Genomic DNA, 25337 nt, shown 5'->3' with positions numbered 1-25337 from the left:
GCCCGACGCGGGGCTCGAACTCACAGACTGCGAGATCATGACCCGAGCCGAAGTCAGATGCTCCACCGACTGAGCCACTCAGGCGCCCCCAATCAAGCATTTATATTTGTGGGAATGGTGGCTTGGCCTTCTGACCACACCCGCTTTTCTTCCAGGTTGTAATTTTAGGATCATTTCGATCACTGGCTCTCCATTTTGATAGCTTCCTGATAAGCCCATTTCCACATTTTGTGGAAATAATCAGCTGTTCAGGATTGTCCGGAAGGTCAAGTTTCATGAGGCCACCTCGTCCTTAGTCATTAACATCACATGTGTTTGCTTTACAGTACAGTACAGACAGCCCTCGTGGGCCCCGGTGTCACTCCTTTGTCACTCTTGCGTGTGTGGCATTCAGTTGCTACGAGGAACTGTTGCATGTGCTTTATGTAAAGCATTTAACAAAGAAATCAGTTAAGTTTTCAATAAAACTGGTGTTTTTCTAACCCACTTCTCAGAATTTGCACTAGGGTGGGTGTTAGACTCTTCAGTAATTGCTACAGGCCAGAATTCAGATAGCAAGCCTCAAAATTTAGCTGGTTTGGTGCAAATAGGTTCCACTGAATAATCTGTCCAGGCCTAGAGAGACCAGATGGCTTGCCTTATAGATTACATTGGTGCTGTAGTGTTTTTTCGACTGTTGCCTCACCATTCTAGGTGTCAGTAGAATTGGTTCTTCATCTAGAAACCAAGGTGGAGACAAGGAGGAGGTGACATGGTAGATGGAGGAGAAAAGAAATCATAGACCGTACACACTACATTTTTGGATGTGTAACAATAATTTTCTCTTTTTTTTCATTTTTTTCATGTTTTATTTATTTTTGAGAGAGAGAGAAGACAAGCAGGGGAGGGGCAGAGAGAGAGGGAGACGCGGAATCTGAAGCAGGCTCCAGGCTCTGAGCTGTCCGCCCAGAGCCTGACGTGGGGCTCGAACCCACAAACCATGAGATCATGACCTGAGCTGAAGTTGGACGCTTAACCGACTGAGCCACCCAGGCGCCCCAGTAATTTTCTCGTTAAACAAGAGAAAGGCAGTATCCAAAAGAGATTGTCAGAAACAGGCGGGAAGAAGGAAGAAAAGCTTGATTCCTGAGACGGCCCACGGATGGGGTCCCCTTTACCGGAGGGAGAAGCTCAATGCTCAGTAAATCGTGAAACACTTCTTCTGCCTGTGAACAGTTTTGCCTTTGTGAGAAGCATCCAGCGCTTTTCAAACTTTCCAGCAGCCAGGTCGCAATTGCACATCCCCGTGGCTGCTTCCCCAGCTTGGTGGCCAGTGTGAGTAAAGGGAGGGGAACCGAGAGCATGCCCAGCTTCCCCGAGGATGTCTCCGGAATAACCCTCCCGTTTTCTTAACCAGCTGACTTGTGTCAGGCTCAACCCTTCGTCCCAGAGATTCATTTTATAACGTTTATATACGACATAAGACATTCTTGGGGCGCCTGGGTGGCGCAGTCGGTTAAGCGTCCGACTTCAGCCAGGTCACGATCTCGCGGTCCGTGAGTTCGAGCCCCGCGTCAGGCTCTGGGCTGATGGCTCAGAGCCTGGAGCCTGTTTCCGATTCTGTGTCTCCCTCTCTCTCTGCCCCTCCCCCGTTCATGCTCTGTCTCTCTCTGTCCCAAAAATAAATAAAAACTTTGAAAAAAAAAATTAAAAAAAAAAAGACATTCTTATAAAGAATATAAGAGCGCTTTGCCGAAAATAAAACATTCCCTCCTTTTGACAGGCTTAGGGGAAAGCCACGTGGTTGACCTGGGCGGGTGTTCCACTCCTTCCCACCTGCCGTGGTCCCTATGGTGATGCTTGGGTGCAGCCGTGGTCCCGTCGGGTGCACCTGAGCAGCTCTTCCCCTGAGTTAATCAAGCCAGCCTTCCTGAGTCCCCTGGCCCTCTAGTGTGGCTCTTGCCAGTAGCACTTTGAAGAAACTGTGGCTCAAGGGGGGGCCTGGCCTTTTCGCAAAGGCTAGCTTTGCAATTAAATACCATAGTTTTATGATTAGAGCTGAGAGCTCTGAGCTCTCATACCCGTATCAATAACCCCTAGGAAATGCACAGGATTGACCTTTTCCACTTGTTGTCTTATAATTTCCTTTTCATCTTGGCTCTATGGCCCTGCAGGCAACATGTGCCCGGGGAATTACCATTTTTGGTAAGTAGTTGGAATCATTCAGACTTTTGCCCTATTCCTCACATCTCACCCAGGGTACGGAGTTATTTTCCTAAAATGTCCACTAAACCCAGGGCCGCCCAACAACTGAAATGTTAAGGGTCTTTTTTTCCTTTTAGAGCTGAGCCAAAAAGAAAAGGAAAAGGGGAAAAAACGAGAAGCCACGTATACCTCAAGGCACTATTGTATTGCATAGAGTTTTCATGGGGTCAGCTCTGGGGTCAGGCTGTTTGAATTCAAATCTTGGCTCTTCTATTTACTGATGGTGTGAGCTTTGGCAAGTTGCTTAACCTCTCTGTGCCTCAGTTTTCTTATCTGTAAAATGGAGACGATAGTACGCCCACCTCGTAGGCTGGGTCTGGTAATACACGAACTAATTCACACAGAACACTTGAAATACTGCCTGGCAGAGGAAACTGCTGCATGGATGCTAGTTCTTTGTAGACCTAAAGCCGGTCTTTAAGTGCTATCTGACATTTTCCCTAAAAGGAGATGGATATAATGGCAAAAAAAAAAAAACCCCAAACCGAAACAAGAAAACATTGCACTTTTCGGAGTCCTGTGTTTCGTTGCCGTCACCAGCCACCAGGTAGCTACATGCCTTAGAGCCAGTCTTAGCTTCGGCTCTTTATCTGGGAAGCGGGTGTGATAACATTTCCCGTAACTGCTATTTACACACATGCGTGCACGTGCCCCCACCATACGTACACTTTGATTTACTTTCATTGATAGGTAAGGAGGAGAATTAAATGAGAATACAAATTTCAAAACTCTGAAATGACATGAATCGCTTCAGTTATGGTGCTTGTGTTCCCATGTATACTGTGTATACTTAGGCTGTCATGGATTTTCTGAACACAGCGTACTTGCATATCTAGAAGGTATTTTATGCTTTTCAAAGGAAATAGGCAGTCCAATACTTTATCATAGCTGGTTTTTGCAAGCCTCTAGGGCATGAGGACCATTTTGTTTGCATGCTTTACTCACAGTCTGGCAGACCGTGGGCATTTGGTACATATTAAATGGAGAAAATGTAGTTTGGTACAAGTGCAGTCAACCTAATGATACAGCAGAGACGCCTCAAAAGTGGTCTTCAAATAGTTTTCTAGCAAGTAGTTAATATTATTGACTTCCCATAGCGTCAGAGGCCTGCAATAATTTAGATCCCAAACAAATTGACATTCGGTTTGGACACATCTCTTAAGAGACTATGTTATGGTTCATCAGGAGGAACAATAGCTCAAACTTTTGGGGCTTGGGATCTCTTATCCAAGATTTACCTTATCTTTCACAAGGGAGTAGATAGTAGTTTCATGGCTCTCTAGGTGTAAGAAGTGAAAAGAAAATCGTGATAAAGAGTGCTCAGTGAGTACTTGTTGAGCGTATGAATGAAGAAGGCCTTGGGAAGGAGTGCGTATAAATTTTAAGTCAACTCAGATCATGTAGTTCTCATTAGTGAGAGGAAGAAGGATGGGAATGCATCTTCCAGTGACCATGGGGAAGAGCAGTCTGATGCTTCTGTAATCACTAAAGCTTTGACTCTGAAGCACTTCCAGAAATACAAAGTGCAATGGAAATCCTTAATAACGGGTTACAGACACAGTTCTTTCCGATAACAATGGTTGCATAAGCTACTGTCAGTTGACCTTTCTTAGGATACTCATTTACTGTCTAAGACCAAGACTGTGCGAAAGGAACACATTAATTGCCCTGACAACACAAAAGCCCCCTAGTTGTGCCCTTTCTTTTTTATATCTAAAGGTCTATTGAAAAAGAAATACAGGATTTTATTAGATAAAAGCACTACCAGAAGGGTTGCATTGAAACCTTTAAATGAAGCCATTCCCTCTTTATGGAGAAGAATCTTTCATTTCATATGTCTTCAAAAGCCTATTTTTATTTTCCTAAGCTATGGTTAGTAATAGTAGGTGGTTCAGAGAAGAAACTCTTTAGCCTTGATTCATGGAATTATGGTCACATGCTGTAAAAAGAAAATTTCACAAGTTGAGAAGACAATAACCAGACCTAGAATGTCTTAGTGTTTTTTTGGTCTAGCTAAGACATAAGCCATTCTTCTCATGACTGTTTGGAGTTATCCATTTCCTGTCCTCATAAACTCCTTGGAGAAGGACATTTAAAAAAAAAAGATTTTAATTAGTGGAATGATTTGGGGAGCCCTGGGGACTTTTTGACTGTTCATTGTGGATTCTCAGAGAAACTGTAGAAATTCACTTCCTTGGATACTAATGGGCATTCTTTCATAAAGGGTGAACTACAAGACCTAAGAATGTGAGCCAACTATCTCTTTTCGTAGGTGTCATTTCTTCACCCTGGGAACCTTGAAGAAGTATGAATTTCTCTCTCTCTCTCTCTCTCTCTCTCTCTCTCTCTCTCTCTCTTTCTCCAGTGCCCGCAGAGAGGAAGAGAGGGAGAGCGAAAGCGAGGGGGAGAGCGAGCGAGAATATTTCCTAATGAACCAAGAGTTGGCTCATTCACGTGAAAGCCTGGGAGATAGAGAAGAATGAAAGAAGTCTAAGGATCATGCCTTAGAACAGAACTAGCTCATCAAGATGATAGGGCAAGGTATGGTCCAGCATGAAAAATGCTGGCCCACAATATTCTCTTCTAAGAACGAGAGCTATTCTTGGTATGTTCCCAGTAAAATGAGTTCCTAATCCCCAGTGACTTCCGCAAGACAAATTGTCTGGAGTTCCCCTTACATTCTTCTGTTTTGCCACCTTCCTAATTTCTCAAGGGTGGCTTGTTCCTGAATCCAATGTGAAGGCAGACATATGTCTTCTGAGCTGTGACGAAAGCCAGCCTTATTAGTGCCTACCTAATTTTAAAGTTGTTATATACATTCGACCAAAATTTTTGAGATATGGTAAAGACGTAAGAGGATAAAAGATTTAGAGGGACCATGTACGCACGTTCAAACTTGGGCCCTGACAACTGCTGGGGAAGAGAGTGTTGGACTACTAATGAGTCCCTGACAAGGGTCTGGCCATTTATAAATACAAATGTTTCAATAGTTGCTATTTGAACTCATGAGAGTACATTGTTGAAGTGATGTCTTGTCTCGAAGGGGTAGGTATACTTTCTCTCCCCCTCCACCTTCTTATTTATCTACCTACCTATTTATTTACACCCTATCTTGTCCCCAGAAGAATTTACAGTGCTCTATAAAAGTGCACAATAAAAGCAGGATACAATGCAACCAAAATGCATAGGAATAATCAGGCATAGGGGAAAATACAGGTCAGAAAGGAAGGTGGAGCCAGGACTAAGGTTATGAGACAGATGCATGACTTGAAATTTATTGGGCCTGGTAGAGGTGGACCATAAATTTCATCTGTGTTTTCTAGCAACAAATGTGAAGAGGGAAAAATGATCGGATACATGAATCCCCGTGTCCAGAAGGTTAAAACAAACTCATTTTTCAGAAAAGCTCGAGGAGGGTAAATGAGAAGAACAAATTGGGTTAATGTAGCAATGGGGTGGCCAACTGCAGAGTCATGTGGTTTTAAGTAGTTAAGGATATTCATTTCTCATTTCTGAGGATTCTTTAAATCAATCATTTTAATTGTATTCTCTGGTCTGTGAGAGCCTTTGGGAGGAAATCTGTATCTGTGTGTGTGTGTGTGTGTGTGTGTGTGTGTGTGTGTGTGTGTATCTGCCTATCTATGAAATGATGTATGTCATAGCCTTTGAAAAATATGTTACTTTCATTTTTTCCCACTTATTTCTTGACTTCGAATTGACATACCTTCGTGTTTGGAAGCCTAGTATGTTAAACTTAAAAGGGAAGGCTACATACATTTAGAGTCTGGTCATGGGCCTGCACAAATAAATGTCTTGTATCTAATAGTAACTGATTTCGAAGCTTGGTCAATTCTAGTTAAATTAACGTGGGACATAAAATGCCAGGAAAATCCAACAGAAGTTGGAGCAACCATTTTAGTGTCTTCTCTATGAAGTATTCTAGAAAACACAGGGGCTTTTCTTACCACCGAAACTTGCCATTTTTCTGTGGCTGAGTTTTAAAAAACCATTCCGTATTCAAAAATAACACTGAAATGTGTTACCTATTTGGATGTTTTGGTCCATTAACTTTTTCTGGTGGTTTTCCCAATTAAAATTACATTGATGCCATATGGCATCTATTGTATGCTAAAACTCCCTAACTCATGAAAGAAATTCCAAAGCAGATTGAAGAAGAAAAGAGAGTGAGTTAACACTTTCCAGTGGTTCTAGTTACTAGATCCATCAAGGACTAATTTCCAAGGTACGGTTGTTCTCATTAAAAAATTAGTATTTTTTAGAGCAGTTTTAGATTTAAACAGAACTCAGGCAGATAGTACAGAGTTCTGCCTTTCCCTTGCACACAGTTTCTTCTATTATTACCATTATTAGCGTCAGTGTAATACATTTGTGATAATTAATGAACCAGTATCAGTACGTTATTATTAGCTGAAGTCCATAATTTAAGATTCACTCCAAGTTGTACAGTTCTGTGGGCCTTAACAAATGTATGATGTCCTGCATCCTCCATTAGAATATCATACAGAACTGTTTCACCCCCTCCCCCAAAAAGCCCTGTGCTTCACCTATTCACCCCTCCCTCCATCTCTACCCTCAAATCCCGGGCACCTGCTAATTTTTTTAGCGTCTCCATAGATTCACCTTTTCCAGAATGCCGAAGAGTTGGAATCATACAGTATATAGTCTTTTAAGACTGGCTTCTTTCACTTAGAAACGGACATTTGAGGTTCCTTCCTGTCTCTTCATGGCTTGATTGCTCATTTTTTAAAGTGTTTTAATGTTCACTTATTTTTGCAAGAGAGAGACAGAGACAGAGAGAGAGGGAGACAGAGACAGAGACAGAGACAGAGCATGAGCAGGGGTGGGGCAGAGAGAGAGGGAGACACAGAATCTGAAGCAGGCTGCAGGCTCGGAGCCGTCAGCACAGAGCCCGACGCGGGGCTCGAACCCACGAACCGCGAGATCGTGACCTGAGCCGAAGTCGAACACTTAACCAACTGAGCCACCCTGGCGCCCCTCATTTCTTTTCATCACTGAATACTATTCCATTGTATGGATATACCACTTTTCATTTATCCTATTGAAGGACATATTGCTTGCTTCCAGTTTGGGACAATTCTAAATAAAGCTGCTATAATCATTCATGTGCAGGTTTTTGTGTGAACATGAGTTTTCAACCCAATTGGGTAAACATCCAGGAGCACAAATGCTGGATCGCATGATAATAGTATGTTTAGCCATTCTAATGGTTGTGTGGTACTATCTCGTTGCTGTTTTAATTTGCAAATCCCTCATGACATATGACATTGAGCATATTTTCTCATGCTTATTTGACATCTGCATATCTTCTATTTGGTGAGATATCTACCTATGCAGATCTGCTGTCCATTTTTAATTGGGTTGTTGGTTTTCTTGTTGAATTTTAAGAGTTCTTTGGATCTTTTGGACACAAGTCCTTTATCAGATATGTTTTGCAAGTATTTTCTCAGTCTGCACCTTGTTTGCTCTTTCTCCTAACAGATGTTTTTCTCTTCATCCTCTTAACATCACAGAACACATGTTTTTACTTTTAATAAAGCCCAACTTACCAATTTTTTATTTCATGGATTCGACTTTTGACGTTGTATCTAAAACCTTATTGCTAAACCCAAAACAATCAAGCTCTTCTCACACGTTATTTTCTAGAAGTTTTATAGTTTTTGCATTTTACGTTTAGGTGGACAATCCATTTTGAATTAATTTTTATGACAGATATAAGGTCTGTGTCTAGATTTATTTCTTTGCATATGGGCATCCAGTTGTTTCAGAACCATTTGTTGTAAAGACTATCCTTTTTCCATCGAATTGCTTTTGTCCTTTCTGTGATTCTCTTTCTGGGCTCTGTATTCTGTTCCATTGATCTATTTCTTTATTCTTTTGCCAATACCATGCTGTCTTTATTACTGTAACTTGATAGGAGTTCTTGACGCCGGGTAGTGCCATTCCTTCGATTTTGTTATTCTTTTGTGTCATGATGGCTATTCTGGGTCTTTTGCCTTTCCATATAAACTTTAGTATTGATATCCACAGTATAACTTACAGGGATTTTGATTGGGAGCCCAATGAACCTATAGATCACGTTGGGAAGGACTGACTTCTTCATAATATTGAGTCTTTCTACCTAAAAACACGGAGCATCTTTCCGTTTATTCTAGTACATACTTTGTTAGAATTGCACCTACGCATTACTTTTTTGGGTGCTTATATAAATGGTATTGTGCTTTCAGTTTGAAATACCTGTTAATTATTGTCGACAAATAGAAAAAACAATGGACTTGCGAATATTAACTTTGTATCCTGCAACCTTGCTTTAATTGCTTATTACTTCACAGAGAATTTTGTTAATTCCTTGTTGCATTAGCTAGGACTTTAAATACAATGTTGAATAAGAGTGCTGAGAGGGATATCTTTGCCTTGTTCCCAATCTCACAGGGAAAGCCTCCAGTTTCTCACCATTAAGTACAATGTTAGCTGTAATTTTTTGTGGATATGCTTTTAAAGGCCCCCTCTATTTCTCGTTTGCTGATGGCTTTTATCATAAATGGTGTTAGATTTTGGCAAATGTTTTTTCTGCACCTATTGATACGATCATGTGATTTTTCTTTTTTAGCCTATTCATATGATGGGTTACATTAATTGATTTTTGAATGTTAAACCAGACTTGCATATCCAAAATAAGTCCCACGTGGTCATGGTTTATGATTCTTTTTATACCTTGCTGGATATGATTTGCTAATAATTCTGTTGTGGATTTTTGCATTTATGTTCAGGAAAGATATTGTCCTGTAGCATTCCTTTCTTGAAATATCTTTATCTGGTGTTGGTATTAGGGTAAGGATGGCCTCATGGAATGAGTTAGGAAACATTCTCTGTGCTTCTGTTTTCTGGAAGGCACTGTGGAGAATTGGTATCCTTTCTTCCTTAAATGTTTTGTAGAATTCACCTGTGAAACCATCTAGACCCGGTGCTTTCTTTTTGGAAGGTTGTTACTTATTCACTCAATTTATTTTTTTTTCAACGTTTTTTTTTTTTTTTTTTTTTAAATTTTGGGACAGAGAGAGACAGAGCATGAACGGGGGAGGGGCAGAGAGAGAGGGAGACACAGAATCGGAAACAGGCTCCAGGCTCCGAGCCATCAGCCCAGAGCCTGACGCGGGGCTCGAACTCACGGACTGCGAGATCATGACCTGGCTGAAGTCGGACGCTTAACCGACTGCGCCACCCAGGCGCCCCTCACTCAATTTATTTAATAAATACAGGCCAGTTTAGATTATCGATTTCTCTTTGTGTAAATTTTGGTAGTTTTGTCTTTCAAGGGGTTGGCACATTTCATCGATTTTTTTTTTTTATCAAGGTTGTTGCCATAGAGTTGTTCATAAATATCATGTTTGTATTCTTTTAATATCTATGGAACAGTAATAATGACTCCTCTTCTGTTTCTCATATTAGTAAATTATGGGGTTTTTTTCCTCTCTCTCTCTTTTTGGATTAGTCTGACTAGATATTTTTAAATTTCATTGATCTTTTGAAAGAACTAGCTTTTGGTTTCATTGGATTTCTCTATTGATTTTCTGTTTTCCATTTCATTGATTGCTGCTCTAATTTTTATTATTCTGCTTGCTTTAGATTGATATTGCTCTTCTTTCTCTAGATTCCTTTGGTGAAATCTTACTGATTTGAGATCTTTTTTTCCTTTCTAATATATGCATTCAATGCTATAAATTTCCCTCTAAGCACTGCTTTTGCTGCATCCCACCAATTTCTTTTTTTCGTTTTTATTATGCTTTTAATTTTACTTCCAGTATGGTTAACATACAGTGTTATATTAGTTTTGGGTGTAATATATAGTGACTCACATTTCTGTACACTACTCTGTTCATCATGGCAAGTGACCTCTTGATCCTCTCCACCTATGTCGCCTATTCCCCCACCCACCTCTCCTCTGGTAACCATCAGTTCTTTATAGTTAAGTGTCTGTTTCTTGGTTTCTCTCTCTCTCTCTCTCTCTCTCTCTCTCTCTCTCCCTTTCTTTGTCCATTTGTTTTGTTTCTTAAATTCCACATATGAGTGAAATCATACGGTGTTTGTTTTTCTCTGACTGATTTTGCTTAGCGTTATACTCTCTAGCTCCATCCGTGTTGTTGCAAATGGCCAGATTTCATTCTTTTTTATTGCATCCCACCAATTTCAGTGAGTTGTATTTGGTTTCATTTTCATTTAGTTGAAAATATTTAAAAATTTCTCTTAAGACTTTTGTTCCATGTGGTATGTAGAAGTGTGTTGTTTAATTTGCAAATGATTGGATACTATCCTGTTCTCTTTCTGTTATTGATTTGTAATTTAAAGCCATGTGGTCTAAGAATGTTCTTTGTATGATTTCTATGCTTTTAAATGCGTAAGATGCATTTTATGGCCCAGAACGTGATCTGTCTTGGGGAATGTTTTATGTGAGCTTGGAAAGAATGTATATCTTGCTGTAGATGGATGAAGTGCCCTAAATGTCAATGAGATCTATTTGATTGATAGTGCTGTTCAGTTCATCTGTATCCTTACTAATTATCTGCCTGATAGATTTGTTACTGATAGAGGGATGTTGATGTCTCCAACTATAATTGTAGATTTGTATATTCCTCTTACAATTCTGTTGGTTTTGCTTCACATATTTTGATGTTCTGTTGGTAGATGCATACATGTTAAGGATTATGTCTTCTTGTAGAATTGACTCCTTTATCCCTAATAGTTCTCCTTCTTCCAAAGTGCTTAGTCTGAAATTAATTTAGCTATTCCAGTTTTTTCTTAGTGTTAGCATGGTATATCTTTCTCTATCCCTTTTTGTCTTTATATTTAAGATGTGTTTTCTGTAGACAATCTAGAGTTGGGTTTTGTTTTTATATTTACTCTAATAGTCTTTTTTACTTTGTGTGTGTGTGTATGTATGTATGTATGTATGTATGTATGTATGTATTTTTGAGAGAGAGAGAGCACAAGCAGGAGAGGGGCAGGGGTAGGGGAGGACAGAGGATCCAAAGAAGGCTCTGTGCTGACAGCAGCGAGCCTGATGCGGGGCTCAGATTCAGGAACCGTGAGATCATGACCTGAGACAAAGTCAGAGTTGGATTCTCAACTGACCGAGTCACCCAGGCGCCTCTATTTGTATATTTAAAGATGTTATTTTTAAGTAATCTCTCTACCTCACTTGGGACTTGAACTTAAAACCCTGAGATCAATAGTTGTGTGCGCCACTGACTGAGCCAGCCAGGTGCCCCTAATTGTGCATGTAAACCATTCGCATTTAAAGTGATTAGTGGGGCACCTGGGTGGCTCAGTTGCTTTACGCCTCCGACTTCGGCTCAGGTCATAATCTCACGGTCTGTGGGTTCGAGCCCCGTGTCCGGCTCTGTGCTGACAGCTCAGAGCTTGGAGCCTGCTTTGGATTCTGTGTCTCCCTCTCTCTCTCTCTGACGCTCCTCCACTCGCTCTGTCTCTCTCTCTTAAAAATAAACATTAAAAAACTGTAAAAAAAAATAGTGATTAGTGATGTAATTGTATTAGTATCCACTGTGTTTCTAACTGCTTTCTACTCATTGTGCTTATTCTTTGTTTTGGCTGTTTTTAACCTTCTTTTCTTTGTTTCTGCCTTCTATGTTGCCTCACTGGTAGTGACTTTACCTTGTAACAGGGTATTCCTTATTCCTCCATCCCGTTCCATCTACATCCTACATCCAAATATACTGTTGCTATTATTGCTTTGAAGTTACCCATTACATCAATTTTTACAAATTTTTTTTTTAATTTCTGTTTATTTATTTTTTTTGAGAGATAGAGAATGAGCAAGCCAGGAAGGGTCACAGAGAGAAGGAGAGGGAAATCCCAAGCAGGCTCCGCGCTGTCAGCGCTGAGCCTGATGCGGAGCTCGATCTCACGAACTGTGAGATCATGACTTGAGCCGAAACCAGGCGTTAGACACTTAACCAATTGAGCCATCCGGGTGCCCCAGATCATTTTTTCAAAAAAGAAAAGTAAAATATTTCATTTTACCTTTATTTATTCCTTTTCTCATGCTCTTCCTTTCTTTACCTAGACCTAATTTTCTGACCTAATTAATTTACTGAAAATTTGCTTCTAACATTTTATGCAAGGCGAGTCTACTGTGTCAAATTTTTTCCATTTTTGTTGGTCTGAGATGGTCTTTATTTTTCCTTCCTTTTTCAGTCATAATTTTGCTGGAAACAATCCCACACTGATGAGGTTTTTTTTCTTTCAACACTAAATATTTCACTTCCCTCTTGGCTTGCATGGTTTCTGACAAGATGTTCGATAGAATTCTTTTTTATTAACGTTTATTTCCTTTTGAGAGAGAAACAAAGCAGGAGTGGGGGAGGGGCAGAGAGAGAGGGGACAGAGGATCTGGAGCAGGCTCTGTGCCAACAGCAGCAAGCCCAACACGGGGCTCGAACTCACAAACTGTGAGATCATGACCTGAGCTGAAGTCGGACACATAACCAGCTGAGCCACCCAGGCGCCCCTGTCTTATACAATTCTTATGCTTTTTCCACTATAAGTAAGATGATTTTTCTTCCTCCGGCATCTTGGAAGACTTTCTCTTTCTCTTGGGTTTTCTGCAGGTTGAGTGTGACATACCTAGACGTAGCCATTTTGATACTCAACCTGCTTGCTCTCTGAGCTTCTTGGACCTGTGCATGGTGTCTGTCATGAATTTTGTGAAATTTTTGGCCATTATTACCTCAAATACTTCTCCTGTTCTCTCTTCTCTTCCTGGAATTGCAATGGCACAGATTTTACACCTTTTGAATTTGTCTCACAGTTCTTAGGTGTGCTTTTCTATTTATTTTTTCTCTCTCCATTTTGGTTTGGGAACTTTCTGTTGACATTTCTTTAAGCTCACTGATTCATTTCTGTTTGCGTTTTTGATTTCTAACATTTTATTTTGATATTTCTTACCGTTTCCGTCTTTGTATTTACATTACTCAATCTGTTCTTGTACGTTGTTCACTTATTTCATTATAGCCCTTAACATATTGATAATAGTTATTTTAAATTCCCTGTCTGATATTTCCAGAATCTGTGCCGTATGTGATTATGGTTCTGATGTTTGCTTTGTCTCTTCAGACTGTTTTTCTTACCTTTGAGCATGTCTGTGATCGTTGAAACTAAGACGTGATATGGGGTAATGGGAACTAAGGTAATTGCGATTTTAGTGTGAATTTTTATGTTAATTTGACTAGGAGCTGGGCTATTTAATGTCTGTTGTAGCCATCGGTGCCAGAGGCTTTAGTTTTCTCTAGTTTCCTTGTTCTATTTTTTTTTCTCACCAGTTGTTTTTGGGTTTCCCTAATAGCTCCTTCTTAAATAGGGTCTTTGTCTTTCTCATGGTAAATTATGGGGGGAATAGAAGTGCTCTATAATCTTATGATTAATCTTAGGCTTTCAGTGAGCCTAAATTCTTGGGCTGTGACCTTCATAAGTTTATCTCAGCTTTTGTTTTCTCCCTTTCAATAGAACAAGAGAGCTAGAGGGGGCTAGAGTTGTCTGGTTGCCCTTTTACCAGGTATATTAGGCTTTGGTAACGTGTCCTTTGGAAAGCAGTGGATGTCTAAATTATTACTTTTTCCTCCCCCTGCCTGAAAAACAAAGAGACTTGTCTTAGATCTTCACCGTGAGAATGCTGTATGTTTTCTGGAGGTAAATCCCATGGAAGTGGGGGGGGGGGCTCATAATACTGGGGGCCCAGGAGTTTTTAGGTGTCAAGCAAGTCCACATTCAGCCTGCGTTTGTCAAAATTACCCTGAAAATGTTCCTAGTAGTTTATGGCTCCAGTGGCTTCTGCTCCAGGTAAGCTGATCTCAGCTGTGAGTTTCTATGTTTGCCTCTCTTCCCATATTTCAGGGTGGCCGTTTGCTCTGTGACCTCAGTTCCCTTAATGGGTCAAAGAAGAATTGGTGATTTTCAGTTTGTTGAGCTTCTATCTTTTGTGGAGGATGGGAGTGATGAATTCTAAGCTCTACATGTTCAAGCCAAGACCACAAGTCTCCCAATATCCAGTTTTCTTTTTTTTTTTTTAATGTTTATTTGTTTTTGAGAGAGAGAGACAGACAGACAGACAGACAGACAGAGCACCAGTGGGGGAGGGACAGAGAGAGAAGGAGACACAGAATCCAAAGCAGGCTCCAGGCTCAGAGCTGTCAGCACAGAGCCTGACACGGGGCTTGAACTCATAGACCACAAGATCATGACCTGAGCCGAAGTCAGATGCTGAACCAACTGGGCCACCCAGGAGCCCCCCCAATATCCAGTTTTCAAGGGCGATGCATATAGTAAAATTAATAAGGGGCGTGGTGTTAAACTGACCTACATTCAGATTCAGGCCCTGACATTTAATTAGAGGCATTACCTCGTACAAGCCATTTAACCTGTCTGAGCCTCAGTTTCCTCACCAGTCAAATAAAAATAATTCCAAATACATATGGCTATGTTAAAGTTCAATGAGAGGACATGTGTAAGCAAGTTTATCACAGATCCTTCCATGTACATTGCAGGTACCTCATTAATGTTAGTTTCCTTTTCCTATTAAAGTACCTATGCTTGAAACTGGTGCAGCCACTCCGGAAAACAGTATGCAAGGTCCTCAAAAAGTTAAAAATTGAACTACCCTACGACCCAGCAACAGCACTACTAGGAATGTACCCAAAGGATACAGGAGTGCTGATGCATAAGGGTACCTGCACCCCAATACTTATAGCAGCACTTTCAACAATAGTCAAGTTATGGAAAGAGCCTAAATATCCATCAACTGACGAATGGATAAAGAAGATGTGGTTTATATACACAACGGAATACTACTTGGCAATGAGAAAGAATGAAATCATGCCATTTGTAGCAATGTGGATGGAACTGGAAGGTATTATGTTGAGTGAAATAAGTCGGTCAGAGAAGACAGGTATCATACGTTTTCACTCATATGTGGATCTTGAGAAACTTAAAATAAAACCATGGGGGAAGGGAAAGGGAAAAAATAGTTACAGAGAGGGAGGGAGGCAAAGCATAAGAGATTCTTAAATACAGAGAGCAAACTGAGGGTTGATAGCGGGTGGGGGAGAGGGGAAAGTGGGTGATGGGCATTGAGGAGGGCACCTGTTAGGATGAGCACTGGGCGTTGTATGTAAGCCAATGTGACAATAAATTATATTTAAAAATAAAAAATAATAAAGTACCTATGCTTAAAAACAAGGACAGTTTTGAATCCAACTTGTTATGGCATTTGTGCTATGAATTTAAAGAGTTTTTATAAAGTAGTTGCCATTCTTACAATGTGGGAAAAGCTGCCTTGAAAAAAGTAACCTGCTTCTGTAAGGGCTGCCATGTTCTCTCTCTCTTTCTTTTAAGTTTATTTATTTATTTTGAGACAGGAAGAGCGTGAGTACAGGGGAGGGTCAGAGAGGGAGGGGGAAGAGAGAGAATCACAAGCAGGAATTCTTGACTCACAAACGGAGAGATCATAACTGACCGAGCCACCCAGGCGCCCTGGGGCTGCCCTATTCTTAAGGGCTTGAAGGGAATTCAGAAGTTCACTTGTTCCTCTTTTCCAACCACAGTTACAATCTCCTTTTTAAACACATGCAGCCTTCTACTGAAAAGGCCCGTGAAAACACATTTCTTTCTGTGTGGGTCTGAATGCAGAAACATCATTACCGAAAGTAAAGATGGTCCTTTTGCTACAGTGATAGACTGTATGTCCAGAGGTTGCAGGGGGGGTGGTTAGTTGAAGAAGTTATTGAACCATTTAAAGAGACATCATGGCCTGATTTCAAACTTCAGTATCAAACCACATCTGGAGAATTGTGTCCCGTTTTGAGCACCATAATTTCAGGAGGATGTTGACAACACTAGAGTGTGTCCAAACAGTGGTGACCAGGATAATGATGGGCACATCTACAAATCTTGCAATATTGGGATGTGTATTAACTCAGCGTATCTTTTTATATATTGTAAAAAAAATAATTTTGTTCAGTGCCAAATTTTTCTTTATGCCTCTCATTTTTACATTGTTCCAGCTTTTCCTGGACATGACTCCTGGCTTCTTTCCAGGAAGGAGACAGAGGAAATTCCCCCTAGCTTAAGTGTGGATTATTATCTGACCCCCCTCTATCCACCCCCCCCCCCCCCAAAATCAATGGGCTGAACTTCCTTGCAGTAATTCTAGCCCTTGGCTTCGTTTCATGAAACCTCCAGTTGCCAGCCTCAAGCTGAGCGTCACTTTTCACCTCGTGGTGGTTTCTATAAGTCCCCAAGGAGCCTTCCTTGAGCAGTTATGGTTTGGTCTGTTGTCCTGTGATATAGAAGGAAGGGGGTTGGGCACAACCCAGAGATGTGCTAAGTGGATTCTGAGCTGTGAAAGTTAGAGCAGGGAGCACATGTGAGCTGGAGGTTAGATGTGAACCCTGAGCCCTTTCCCCCTGCAATATGCATTGTTGTTATTCTTTCTGCAGAAGAGTTCGTGATCTTTTGTAATTTTCTTTTTCTATTGATCCAGCAGTGCTAGTAACAGAAAAAAAAAAAAAACCACCAAGGTTCTGGCAGTACAGTCTATGGAACAGACTGCCCTATATCTCACACATTAGAGAACGCATGCACCGTGCTAGAGACGAGATTTGCCTTGTAGAGAGTTCATTTTAGAGTAGCCGTCCTCCCCCCCTTACCTCGTGCTGCCCCAAGGCAAAGGTGAAAGTATGACTCTGCTTTGTGGGTCTTTGGGCTGCAATTCCTTCAAATAACACTTCCATCTGGAGAGGAGAAACCAATGGGAAAATAATGAGCTTAAAAAGAAGTTAACTTTCTACAAAGAATTTTGAGGATATGTGTGTTGGCCGTCGGGCTGAGGGCAGCTAGAGTGTAACCAGTGCTGGGAGGCCCTAGTCTGAGCTGGCTACTACTTTGCAGCTATGGGACCCGAGGGAAGTGCTTAAACTCTGCTGAGCATCAGTTCCATCATCTATAAAATGGGGACCACAGTATCAGATTCGGAAGATTTTTGTAGAATGTAGATATTATCATATTCTCGGAAATGCTTTGTATGCACCATACAGCTTGTGAGCACTTATAAGACTAAGACAAGGATGGGATATCATTTATCTCCAACCACCCAGCACTTAACATATTCCCGACACCTCACACAGAGCCTAGGATACATTAAATGATAGGTAGCTGAAATTAAAATGAATGGAGAGTTTTAAATCTCCGAATTTCTGATGATTTCAAAGAATTCACTCACTGGTCCTTTGTATTGCGCCGGGTGATCTCTTGGCCTCATGGCCTCGTTCAACCTTTAGACTCAAGGATTGAGAATAAAGTAGCTTGTGGGGTTGGGAAGAAATTGCTGTAAAGTGGATCACCTTTCCAGGCATCGCTTAACGTTCTAAACGAAACAAACCAAGACGAACAAATGAGCAGTTGATGGAAATGACGATTAGCTTTCGCAAGTGGGCTTGGAAGCCCAGCGGAATTACACTGGCGTCTGCTCACCGTGGCTGGGCGTGTCATGAGCCCGAGGGAAGAATCTAGCAAGCATGTTCTACCCTGTGAGGGATCTGGGGCGGATGGCGGTGGCACAACCTGGAGCCCACTTCCGCCGCAGGTGACTGAGATGTCGGACTAAGTAATCCCAAGGAGCTGGTGGAGTACCGTCTGTCTAGTAGTGTGAAAGTATTAATAATGTGCTTTTTCAAGGCTCGTGAATTGGCATCATTTAGACTACATCTGTCATGGACCTTTGCGCTTTGGAAGGAGTGAAAGAAAGTAGTAGGTTAATTGTAAATGTCTCCGGAAACTTGGTTATTTTTGTTTGTTTTTAAACTCGGTCTTATTTTGTGAAAGTCCCATCGTTATGGCTGTTATCCCTTCCCTCCTATAAATGCGGAACTCTGATTATTTGAGATCATCTGTGTCTGGCGTGTTTCAGTTTGGAGAAAATGAGATGGTGACTTTACCACGCTCTTTCTCAAACCAGTGACACTAATTGGGCCTTATGCCAAGGGGGAGGGGCAGCAGATGTAATCCCGAATTCATGGTCTCTGTACAGTATGTAAGGCTTCCAAGCCACGTGGAAGGCAAACTTTACCAAGGAAGCTCAGTACTTATCCTTCCAAACGTTCAGCTTGCAAATACCAGAGGTGTTATTTGCAATATCAAATGTATAGATAAGGGCATGGATTGTTTTTTCCCATGCAGATACCCATTTTGGGGATAAATTCCATTTTCTAGGTCTGGCAGTACATCAGATACTCCCTTAAAGTTACCTGGAGAAAACCTACCCAAAATAATTAAATTCGTGATAGCTTTTATTCTTGGCTAAGAACTTGCCTCTCTCCTCCAGGGCTGAACAGGCTGAAATTGTTATGGGAGTTTATAAAGTATATGGTTTGTTGTCAAATATTTGTCTCTGTCTAAAAATGAAATGTCTTGAAGTACATTTTCTTTGTAACTGAATAAATCAGTGAGAGAAAGAGAAATAACTTCTCATTTAGCCAATTTTTAATCAATATTTTCATGAGAAGCCGAAACGTTAACCGAATCCTGGCTTTTGTCATTTGAAATACAATTTGTGTGTTTAAGAATTTATGTGCACATCAGAGTTTGGACTTCATGTTCAGAAAGGAAAATTGATTTATAGGAGCAGACAACCGCAGGAGTAGAGGCAATGCCAGAAATGAATATGAGTCAATTATTTAAGGCAAGCGGGACTTTAATCACCACAGCGATAGAGAAATCTCAAATTCAATTACGCCCCGGGTTTTCATGCTTTAATTTGTGGGCATTTCTATATCTCTTATTTTACAGAGGCCTTTGAAATTGTTGTTCGCCACGCCAAGAATTACACCAACGCCATGTTTAAGAACAACTATCCGAGCCTGACCCCGCAAGCTTTTGAGTTTGTGGGTGAATTTTTCACCGACGTGTCTCTCTATATCCTGGGTTCTGACATCAATGTCGACGACATGGTCAACGATTTGTTTGACAGCCTGTTTCCGGTCATCTATACCCAGCTCATGAGCCCCGGCCTGCCTGAGTCGACCTCGGACATCAACGAGTGCCTCCGAGGGGCAAGGCGTGACCTGAAAGTCTTTGGGAATTTCCCCAAGCTTATTATGACCCAGGTTTCCAAGTCGCTGCAGGTCACCCGGATCTTCCTCCAGGCCCTGAATCTCGGAATTGAGGTGATCAACACAACTGATCATCTGAAGTTCAGTAAAGACTGTGGCCGGATGCTCACCAGGATGTGGTACTGCTCTTACTGCCAGGGACTGATGATGGTTAAGCCTTGCGGTGGCTACTGCAATGTGGTCATGCAAGGCTGTATGGCAGGCGTGGTGGAGATTGACAAGTACTGGAGAGAATACATTCTGTCTCTGGAAGAACTGGTGAATGGCGTGTACAGAATCTACGACATGGAGAATGTGCTGCTTGGGCTCTTTTCAACGATCCACGATTCCATCCAATATGTCCAGAAGAATGGAGGAAAGCTGACCACCACCGTGAGTACCAGTCTACAGTTTTCTGAGGAATTGGGTCCGATGAGGGTGTGGCAGCCTGGCCAGCAGCAGGTGCCGATGGAGAGAAATGCGGGGAGGATCAGGGGGGTGGGCAGAGATGATAGAGGGGCTGCACGATCTCACAGGCTACCGAGTCCTAGTGCCTGGCTTTGCATTTTGGCTGCATCTCCTTGGTTGCCGTGGGAACTCGGGTGGATCTTCTTATCTTTGTGGGCCTCGTATTGCTGACTCGTAAAATGAGGTTAAAAAGGATATCTTCTTCATAGGGAATAACACGTTAGCGCGTTTAGCGTATGCGTGGTACACGGTAAGTCTTCAGTAAATATAAGCTATTATTCCCACTGTTGTCAGTCATTGCAATCCTCGTGACAACCCTGGGAGGCAGGCACATTACCTCCATTTCACAAGTGGGGAAACTGAAGCTCAGTGAAACTATAACTTACCCAAGGGCACCCAGCTCTAGTTAGTGGAAGAGCTGTGATTCAGCAGTTGATCGGGTTTGCCTTCGATGAGGTTATCACCAATGTTTCGGATTCTTATTTCACTCTCGGGCTCTTAATTGTGTCTATCACATGACCCTTTTGAGTCGTGACTTTAAACACAAGAGGCCCAGCCAGAACCCACTAACTGACCCTACATGAGAATGTAAGCGAGGCAAAACGTCCACGTTTTCCAGCAGTTGTTTCCATGACCTCGGTTACACCAGTCTAACCCTGTTCGGATGGGCTTTGTGATGGGGGTGGGACGGTTCTGACAGCGGGCCCAGAGTGCACACGTTCAGAACCGTGGGACGCACCCACTTTTCAAGGTGGAGCAGAACATACAGCCAAGAGCTCCCAGCACATCCCACTGAGGTGGTCGTGACCGATTCCTGAATGCTGCCAGCTTCGTAGAAGGAGGTGGCAAAATCCGGTAATCTGCTGCCACTGTCGAAGTCCAACTACATCCCAGGTGCTCTGCTGGCCAGTTCACCTGACAGTTTCACGGTAATCCACAAAACAGGTTCTAGTGTTAGAACCTCTCAAAGTAAATCCATAAACTTAAAACAGAAGTTAAATACCTTGTCCGGGATCTCAAAGCTGTTAAATTGAGGTGGGGGAACTGGGATTCAAACCCAGGTTTGGCTGGCTTGGTTGACGCGTGCTCTTAGCTTCTAGACGGTGAGACTGCCTCGGACTCTCGGCCGTTGGTTACCCAGAATGCGGAGGGCAGACCGGGCCCTTCAGTCCATCTTTGAACTCGGGAATTTCAAAGCGATAGGCGTAATTGGTTTCTTGGGTGAATTAAACTGGGAAGGAGGACGGAAATGATGCACGCCGCAGCACGGCTACTCACGCAGCTGCTCTAATTGCCCCATTCACAACGTTAGCCATTTAAAACACGTTTACTGAGAAAATATTTTATAGTAAAACGAGCAGAAATGTCCTATCTAGCGATCGTGTTCTTCAGTGGCTAATTATTTCCTTGACTGCTTTATAATTCGAGGCCAGATTCTGGGGCCTTATGCAACAGTAAATCTTACAGAACTGGAAAAATGACAAGTGGATGTGTCCGAAAACTCACCCGCCTGCTAGTGCTTGAGGGCCCCCTGCGTGTCAGACACAAAGCAAGGGGGCCAGGGTGTGGAAATGTCTTTAATAAGAGGAAAAATGAGACAACGTTCAAGACAGGGTTTGGGGATGTGTAAAAGTTGACTCTGATATTGGTCGCTTCACAGCGACATAATTAATCTTAAAAACATGTGTTCTCGTCAAGTGCTTTTAGACACAAAAGTGGGGTGGGGAACTGCTAAGGGGTTAAGTGCATTGTTGTGATTGGGCTCTAGGCATGAAGGTTTATTTAGTAAACATTTATTTATTTTTTTTAAAGGTCTTTTAAATTTTTTTTTAACGTTTATTTATTTTTGAGACAGAGAGAGACAGAGCATGAACGGGGGAGGGGCAGAGAGAGGGAGACACAGAATCGGAAGCAGGCTCCAGGCTCCGAGCCATGAGCCCAGAGCCCGACGCGGGGCTCGAACTCACGGACCGTGAGATCGTGACCTGAGCTGAAGTCGGACACTCAACCGACTGAGCCACCCAGGCACCCCTTAGTAAACATTTATTAAGCATCTGCTTTGTTCATGGCACTTTGCCAGGTGCTGGGTATTCACAGTTACCCAAGACGCAGTTCTTTTTTTTTTTTTTATTTATTTTTTTTATTTAAAAAAAATTTTTTTTTTCAACGTTTATTTTTGGGACAGAGAGAGACAGAGCATGAATGGGGGAGGGGCAGAGAGAGAGGGAGACACAGAATCCGAAACAGGCTCCAGGCTCTGAGCCATCAGCCCAGAGCCTGATGCGGGGCTCGAACTCCCGGACCGTGAGATTGTGACCTGGCTGAAGTCGGACGCTTAACTGACTGCGCCACCCAGGCGCCCCAAGACGCAGTTCTTAAGTCTTGAAAAGGTCGAGTCTAGTTGATGGACAGGTGTGTAACTGAATAAATTTCACCATCCTGAGCATTTCACCATAATGTGAGTGGTGGAAGGGGCCATGAGAGATTAGCTAGTCCAATCCCATTGATTTACAAATGAAGAAATCAAGTTTAGAGAAGCTGGTCCAAAGTTATGTAATTAACTGAAGAGCCAGAGGGACTAGAATCCTAGGTCTTCTGCTGCTAGCACTCCCTATTCCCACCATGCCAGTCTGTCTCCCGTTAGACCCTCCAAACTTTCATTCTAAAATCGCCATAACGATCGCTTCTCGGCCTTTTGGCTAAGATCAAGTGTAAAAGCGCCGTAACGATTTTGCAAAGTCATCATGAACTTCAATTGGATAGTTATTTCAGGGTGCCAAACCTGCTGTATTTTAGTTGCACACATGCGTGGGGGGGGGGCATGTGCACACGCACATGCACACGCACACAGGCAAATGTGTGTGCATGCTGGGGGAGTACATGTCATGTCATTATCGTTCAGGAAGGAAAGGCTTGGCTGTCCAGAGGTGCTCAGTGATGCAGTCCCTTTCTGTTTTGGCCATTAAGGGTCTGATTGCTCCCAGCTCCCAGCTCCCAGCTGGTTATGAGAGTGTGAAGTCGGCCTTCCCCAGGGAATGCCTGAACTAGAACAGCAAGCGTATGTAAACTCTGCCTTGTTACTGTTTTATGACCACCAACTCTAAGTAATATATCCTAAATGGTGGGGGTGGGGGAATCGTTGGCCAGGTGCGATCCAGCCCATATTCTGTACCAGCCAGAAAGGGGCTGGGCTATTTGCGGGTGGGGGGGGCGTGGGGGAGGGGGGAGGGGAAGTGAGGGCTGGGTAGACTGCTGAACTCCATTCATGTTAACAAACCCGCAGAATGCCCCAAAGCAAAAGCCGATTTAAAACCAAAGCATTAATGAGGTTCTGCTACAGCACCCTCACCTTCCTGTTGTGATAAAATGTAAAATCCTGCCAGTCTGTCCTGTTTGAGGTTAGGCTGTGGTGAGAGACCTCTTTGAAAATATGCTCTTCCTGAGCTCTGTTGGGACAACCTTTTCGGCTAGCTCCAAGCCGTGCCGTGAGGTCCGCCGTACAGGGACTTTGCACAGTTGTTTTGCTGGCTACCATTTACGCCCGATTACAAGGCACATGGTGGTCTTCTAAGTGAACAGGGCGCTGTTGAATTTTTGTTAAGTATGGCCTGTTAGTGCTTTAGTTTTCCCTAAGATAGTTTTCGTTTCCTCCAAATACCAAGTGGAGGCATGGGATTGAATGGGGTGTTCTCGTTGTCAGCCCTCCCAGAGGTGGTAACCGTCTGGTTCCCAAACTTGGTTCATCATCACTATCACCTGGGCAACTTGTTAGATTCCCAGAGTCTACCCCTGGGGGTAGATGCCATAGGTCTGTGGAGAGGCTGGAGAATTAGTCATAGAGTTTGTCATTTTATTTTTTTTTTTAATGTTTACTTTTGAGAGAGTGACCCAGCGTGAGTGGGGGAGGGGCAGAGAGAGAGGGAGACACAGAATCTGAAGCAGGCTCCAGGCTCTGAGCTGTCGGCACAGAGCCTGATATGGGGATTGAACTCGCGAACTGTGAGATCAAGACCCCAGCCGAAGTCGGACGCTTAACCGACTGAGTGACCCAGGCGCCCCAGAATTTGTCATTTTAAAAGTGCCCAGGGGCACCTAGCTGGCTCAGTCTGTAGAGCATGCGACTGTTGATCTCAGGGTTGTAAGTTCGAGCCCCATGTTGGGAATAGACATTACATTAAAATTATTTTTTTTAAAAAAGTGCCCCAGTTGATTCTGATACTCCTCTGGGAACAAATCCAGCCACCTTGTTTGAAGCATAAGGTAAGGCCCAGAGATTGGGAGTGAATGATGGCTAATGGCAAAGCTAGGACCTCAGATTCCTCATCTATAAAATAGGGTTGATATATGGAGATTAATTGAAAGATAGGTTCAAAGTACCTGGCAGAGTTCAAGACACGTGGCAGGTACTTGCTCAAACCCAGTCCGGTACTCTTTTTACTGGATTTTCCTAAGTGCCAAATGGACAGTGAGTTCTTCTTAAATTTATTTTTAAGTGCCAGGATGTTTCATGTCATTTTAGTCCAAAGAGATGAATAAAATATTGTGTGAAAATGTGTGTGTGTGTGTGTGTGTGTGTGTGTGCATGCGCATGAGAGAGAGAGAGACAGAGATCAAGAAAGAAAGTTGAGAGGGAGGGAAGGAGACAGAACATTTGTACTGAAAAGTCCAAGAAGGTTTTAATGATGGGACTGTAAAGAGATCCATCTTGACTCTATCTACATTTGTGAACTAGGTTAAATATCATGGCCCCAAGTGAGCATCGAGTAGGTTTATAATAGTACTTGGGTGGGAGCATCACTGTTAAATTTACCAGCACATTATTGAATTCCACGTCTTTCACCCTGAAGCAAATACAAGTATGTACAGTTATCAATGCATGTATTTTCAACATTGTTGTTGCACTACACCCACACTGTCAAATGTCACAACCTTCTTTTATTTATTTATTTTTAAAAATGTTTATTTATTTTGAAAGAGAGAGAGAGCAGGGGAGGGGCAGAGAGAGAATCCCAAGTAGGCTCTGTGCCCAGCGCAGAACCCAAAGAGGGGCTCAATCCCACGAACCGTGAGATTACGCATGACCTGAGCTGAAATCAAGAGTCAGACATTTAACCTACTGAGCCACCCAGGCGCCCCAACCACAACCTGCTTTTATTTTATTTATTTATTTTTTTATGAAATTTACTGTCAATTGGTTTCCATACAACACCCAGTGCTCATCCCAAAAAATGCCCTCTTCAATACCCATCACCCACCCTCCCCTCCCTCCCACCCCCCATCAACCCTCAGTTTGTTCTCAGTCCACAACCTGCTTTTAAAAATGCAATTGTTTTTATTCTGAAACCATTTTGATTGTCATTACCACATACGTGTGTGTGGATTATAGGCATAGCCATTGTACATTTCACATCCATTTATTCAGTGGTTAAT

General features: G+C 42.4%; 1 protein-coding gene across 4 annotated transcripts in view; it reads left to right on the top strand.

Annotated features, from left to right (window-relative positions):
* Nucleotides 1-25337, top strand: part of GPC3 (glypican 3) — a 424445-nt gene that overhangs the window by 206524 nt on the left and 192584 nt on the right. For 3 of the 4 annotated variants that reach the window (XM_047082089.1, XM_047082088.1, XM_047082087.1), the window contains one exon: nt 19138-19832. In XM_047082089.1, the coding sequence (XP_046938045.1) occupies nt 19138-19832 (695 nt within the window). Of the gene's footprint in view, nt 1-19137; nt 19837-25337 lie in introns of all 4 variants that reach the window. The other variant, XM_047082086.1, reaches the window with a different exon arrangement.

The sequence above is a fragment of the Lynx rufus genome, unplaced genomic scaffold, assembly GCF_022079265.1.
Source record: "Lynx rufus isolate CCGP_SWC_20201006 ecotype Redwood Valley unplaced genomic scaffold, mLynRuf1.p SCAF_19, whole genome shotgun sequence".
Classification (NCBI taxonomy): Eukaryota; Metazoa; Chordata; class Mammalia; order Carnivora; family Felidae; genus Lynx; species Lynx rufus.
This window is presented reverse-complemented; position numbering and strand designations above follow the sequence as displayed.